The sequence below is a fragment of the Muntiacus reevesi genome, chromosome 4, assembly GCF_963930625.1.
Source record: "Muntiacus reevesi chromosome 4, mMunRee1.1, whole genome shotgun sequence".
Classification (NCBI taxonomy): domain Eukaryota; kingdom Metazoa; phylum Chordata; class Mammalia; order Artiodactyla; family Cervidae; genus Muntiacus; species Muntiacus reevesi.
Genome location: NC_089252.1, coordinates 74203724 through 74209260, shown reverse-complemented (window position 1 = coordinate 74209260; position 5537 = coordinate 74203724). Strand labels below are relative to the sequence as shown.

General features: G+C 46.8%; 1 protein-coding gene across 1 annotated transcript; it reads left to right on the top strand.

The window, feature by feature from the left end:
* The first annotated feature begins 855 nt into the window (after positions 1-855).
* Positions 856-4243, top strand: LYZL4 (lysozyme like 4). Its single transcript, XM_065935255.1, has 4 exons — positions 856-994; positions 1099-1248; positions 1912-1990; positions 4174-4243. Exons 1-4 carry the CDS (start codon positions 856-858, stop codon positions 4241-4243), a joined length of 438 nt encoding a protein of 145 aa, XP_065791327.1.
* The last annotated feature ends 1294 nt before the right edge of the window (positions 4244-5537 follow it).

Genomic DNA, 5537 nt, shown 5'->3' with positions numbered 1-5537 from the left:
GGAGGTAGACGAATGAATGAATGAAGAAGGACCTTTCTGAAATTTACATATATTATGAAGAAAACAGAAGCAGCTATTTTCATGATAGGGCAGTGGGCAGGTGATCCTATTTGAGTTGGTGAGCTTGTTTGAGTTGAGACTGCGAACAGGAAAGGGCAGGCTCTCTGGTGGTTGGGGAAAATCATGGTCTAGGCAGAAGGAAGAGCAGGTGCAAAGGACCTGTGGTAGACATAAGATGGGCATGTACAAAGAAAGGAAACGTGCAAGGTGAATGTGACGGTGTGAAGGTGAGCGAGGGTGGTTGGGGGAAATCATGGTCTAGGCAGAAGGAAGAGCAGGAGCAAAGGACCTGTGGTAGACATAAGATGGGCATGTACAAAGAAAGGAAACGTGCAAGGTGAATGTGATGGTGTGAAGGTGAACGAGGTATGAAAGGAGAGGCTTTGTGAGGCTAAGGGACTTCTCTGCCACTTCCAGTGAATCAGTGGCATGTCTGGACTGGACCAGGTCTCCCTGTGAGGACAAGAGAGAAGGTCCCTGGAGTTTTGTTTGTAGAAAATCTGGGGTCAAGACAGTGTAAAGGTTAAGGCCACAGCTCAGAATTTGTATTCCAGGATAAAAAGCAGTGGTGGAATAATCCAATATGACAGTGGCCATTGTGCTAGTCATGGTGGGACTCTGATGAACTAAGTATTGTGGTTAAGTCAGGAAGGCCTCTCCCTTTTCTGAACATACTGAGTTGTATACCCCTGACTCACAGCACCCTTCTCTTCTGCCAGGGTCCCTGTGATCTCAGTGGGGATTGTTTGTGACTCCATCCTCTCACCTAGCAGCCAGCGCCCTGAGCTGGGGAAGATGAAGGTGTCCATGGTGCTGTCTCTCCTTGGGTACCTGGTGGTTCCAAGTGACACTGTGGTTCTGGGGCGCTGTGTGGTGGCTAAGAAGCTCCATGATGGAGGCCTGAGTGATTTTGAGGGCTACAGCCTTGAAAACTGTGAGTGGCCCCTCTCAACCCTCCTCCTCACCTCTTTAACCACTAGCTCCTTTCTAGGCTTCCCCAGTGCTCCTCTGAGCCACACCGTGTCTGTTCCATCTCAGGGGTGTGCCTGGCTTATTTTGAGAGCAAGTTCAACCCTATGGCTGTCTATGAAAACTCGCGCAGTGACTTCATTGGCTATGGCCTCTTTCAGATCCGCAACCATGACTGGTGTGACCACGGCAGGAACCGCTGCCACATGTCTTGCTCTGGTAGGTCCCTCCCTCCTTCCGTGCTAGGGGCTGTGGAGGGTGGAGGGCAGCCGCATTGAGCTCAGAGGGCTGCTATCCCCGTGACCAGAGTTAACAAGTTTGGAGCTGAGAGGAGGAGGGCCTGGCGGAGGCTGGACTGAGCCAAATCCAGAGTGGGGTCACAGGAGGCTGTGCTGCACTGCCAAGAGTCCACAGGGAGAGAGACCTGTGGGCTTGGTGGCCTGGGATGCAGCGATGGAGACTCATGTCCAGATGGGCAGAGGAGGAGGCAGGGAGGAGCATGAGGGGTGAGACCAGGCAGCTCTGGCTAGGCCTAGTATAACTGACTCTCTTCCTCAAGGGGAGCAGAGGCTGCCACTTTGACAGGCAGAAGTGATCACTGGGAGAAGACAGGCCTGTAATCTGTATCTCATAAGAAGATGATGTGTGTTTATCTCCAGAATCCAATGGGAGAAACATTCAACTATCTGTAGTAGAGGTGGTATGGGGTGTTGTGATGAAAATATGGTAGAATAGATATTCTGAAAAATCCTCCCACTAGATAAAATTTAAAAAAAGAAAAAAAAACCCTCTCTAACCTGAGCTCCTGGTAGCTCCCTTGATATCACTCTAACTTATCTGCCGAGTGGTGACGTTGTTCATTCCACTTCATTTTCTTCACAGCTTTACTGAATCCAGATTTAAATAAGACAATCGAATGTGCCAAGACAATTGTAAAAGGGAAAAGAGGGATGGGAGCATGGTAAGTAGCCCGTATTCCTGACTTTCACCCACACATCAGGTCCCATTAGTTTGTGACTTTTGATGGGTGGTGGTGGTGATTTAGTCGCTAAGTGGTGCTCGACTCTTTGTGGCCTCATGGACCATAGCCTGCTAGGCTCCTCTGTCCATAGGATTTCCCATGTAAGAATACTGGAGTGGGTTGCCACTTCCTTCTTCAGGAGAATCTTCCCAATCCAGGGATCGAACCCACATATCCAGCAGTGCAGGTGGTCTCCTACATTGCAGGAGAATTCTTTACCACTGAGCCACCAGGGAAACCCGTCATGTTGCTTATGTGCTAGAGAACATATGGAGAAGGAAATGGCAACCCACTCCAGTGTTCTTGCCTGGAGAATCCTAGGGACAGAGGAGCCTGGTGGGCTGCCATCTATGGGGTCGCACAGAGTCAGACATGACTGAAGCGACTTAGCAGCAGCAGCAGAGTATACACATCACCTAGGAAGCCTTCTCTAACTGATCTTACTTTGACTACATTTGAAATTAACACATGAATGTCAAAAAATCTGAAATGGATGAATTTATATATGCTGATACATTCATTCATTCTAATACTCATCGGTCAGATATTAAGTGATCACTCATCCCATGCAAGACACTAAGTCAGGCATGTAGGTTATAACTGAGCAAGTGAAACCAATCCCCACCTTTACAGGGTTTATAGGACAGTGTTGCTTTTATGTGTCTCATATATTTCCTAGTTAGATGTGTAGCAACCAAGATGGAGCCAAGATTAAGATGAAAGATTGTAAAGAAATCAAACCATGTTTTTCTCTCTGCTGGAACAGTATCCAGCACAAAATAACCTACATTAAGTTTTTGTTAAATAAATCATAAACTAGAATTGTCATTTTTTAAATACTTAACTGTTAGTCCTTCTTGAAACTTATGTTGATAAGAAAAGTGAGATAGGGAATCCAGCTTCATATTTCTCAAATGCTAGTCTTGACACCACTTCTGCCTTAACCCGTTTTCTCACTAATAGATTGCATTTTAAAGAGGGAATCCTCTTGTTAATGTTAACTGTCTTCTGAGTGTTTGAAATATCTTTCATACATAGTCTTGACTTTCCAGTTAATTTGGAAGCTTGGCTGGCCCCCTAGGGTAAACACTAATGAGATAAAATATCTTTGTTGTGTGGCACTAAGTAGAAATGTGTTGGCCCAGGCTGATCAAGTCTTCTCACTTACTCAGAATTCCCAGTGAAGTGAGCTCTTATTAAGTTAATAAGCTGCAGTGGCTTTTCCAAAGCTCAGATCAGGCTGCTCTGTGAAGTTGGTGTGGACAGGATAGGAGAGCACCCAGGCCACCACTCCTTCCACCTCAATGTCCTCAAGAGTCCCATCTGCAATGCCTGCTAGGGGCTAAGGAGGCTGCTGTGATTTTTGAAAATATGTCTGTGTGCTCACCCTGCTGCCTTGTAGCCACGAGGGGCCAGGGGACCCCAGCCGCTGTTCCAACTGTGGGACAACCTACCATGGAACCTCACACCTGACCAAGGGATGAGATGAACTAACAGGATGTCTAATGGTCTGCAACTGGCCTGGTGAATCCAACAGCTTCTGGGATAAGAGAGGAGGACACGGGGTCTGAAGCTGACCAAGGGGCTGGGAATAGCAGGGTCATGTTTACAGGCACCAGGAGGAAAGGTAGAGAAACTCAGTCCAGCTGAGCTAGGCAGGGTCGAGGAGCTGGAAGGAATTTTGGAAGGTGAAGGGTGAAACAGGTGCATGGAGAGGTGGCCCTGGCATGGGGATGGGGTTTCCATTTCAGAACTAGAATCTGCTAAGTACTCACCACACATGCCACAGAACTTCTCCGATGCTCCCTTCAGGGAAGTTAAAAATGCCTTGTAGGACTGGAGAAGGATTTCACAGTTCACAGCTCAGCCTCCCCATCTCACAGTGTGGGGTTTATGAGAAAGGGGGTGTTGTATAGCGGATGGAGGGAGCACCCGCGCTCACGCCTGTGAGAGTTGGAGGAACCATGGAGAGAGATGTACTTGGGATACACAAAAGCCTTCAGAACTGTGCCCACTCAAGTGCTCCAGGCATCAGGCAAGGGGTGTAAATGGGCCAGCGGGGGCTGAGCTGCAATGATAGGGAGCCCCCTCTGGTTCACTGTCCCCGACTTTCCTCCCTCTAGGCCCTCTTGGACTCTCAACTGCCAGCACTCTGACACTCTGGCACGGTGGTTGGACGGATGCAAGCTGTAGCTCCTGGGAAAGCCGCTGCCACACTTGCCGCTGGCATCTTCCTAGTGGAGATGCTGTCCTGCTTCACTGCCTTTACTCATCCTGTTGATTATCCCACCGCAGGATGCTCCAGAGGGAAGACGGCAAAAGTTTGCTTCATTTGGGGTGCAGGATGCAGAATAAACTGCTAGTTATTCAACCTGGCCCAAAGGGTTCTGCTTGTCTTATTGTACTGTGATTGTTATGGTGGACATCATTATTCACCATTATCATGCTTCCTTATCGTTCCTTATTCCTTAATCTCGGGTGAAGGACTTTTTTTCACCCCAAACACTAATTGCTGCTTCCCAAGTAGGGAGATGATGGTACTATTTTTTTATTTAAAACAAGTTTTATTTATTTTGACCACACCCTGTGGCATGTGGGATCTTAGTTTCCTGACCAGGGATTGAATTTGGCCCCCTGTATGGGTAGCGTGGCATCTTAGCCACAGGGAAGTCCCTTCTTGCACTTTTAAAATTAAACAACATACATTTAATAGGTAAAACTTGGAGAGTACAGAGTCATAAAGAAGGAAATTAAAAATGCTCATCGTCTCCCCACTGGAAGCAGTTTTCATTACTGTTATGTAGACACAGTTGAGGGTACCATATGAGTAAGGATGGTTAGTGTTAGTCTGTTTATATGCCCTTTCCTACTTCAGGGTGGATGTGGGCATATTTTTTTTCCATATAAGCTTGAACTCCTACTGTGTACACAGTTCTGTATCTTGCTTTTTTTCACTTCATATTTTGTGGTCTAACATTTCCAAAATTGAAGGCAGGAGGATAAGGGAATGACAGAGGATAAGATGGTTGGATGGCATCACCAACTCAATGAACATGAGTTTGAGCATACTCCGGGAGCTGGTGAAGGACAGGGAAGCCTGGCGTGCTGCAGTTCATGGAGTGGCAAAGAGTTGGACACGACTGAGTGACTGAATAACTACAATATTTCCATGACTTAGATGGGGATCCCAGCACCGTTTTTAACAACTGCATGATCTCCATTTAGTGGACAAAGTATAATGTGGTTTACACATGACTGTTTATACCCTCTCTTGTTACTCTGTTCAATCTATACAAGAACAAAACAAAATGATGTGACTGAATCATGGCCAACTGAAAGTCAGGCAACACAGAGAGCAAGTCAGCCCTTCGTTTTGTTTGCATCCTGGTCTCTTTCAGAAAGTCGAAGAAAGAGCTGCAAGTGAGAATTTGAGAGACAGAACTTCTTACTCTCAGCTCTGACTGATCAGCTTAATCAGTTGCTTTTG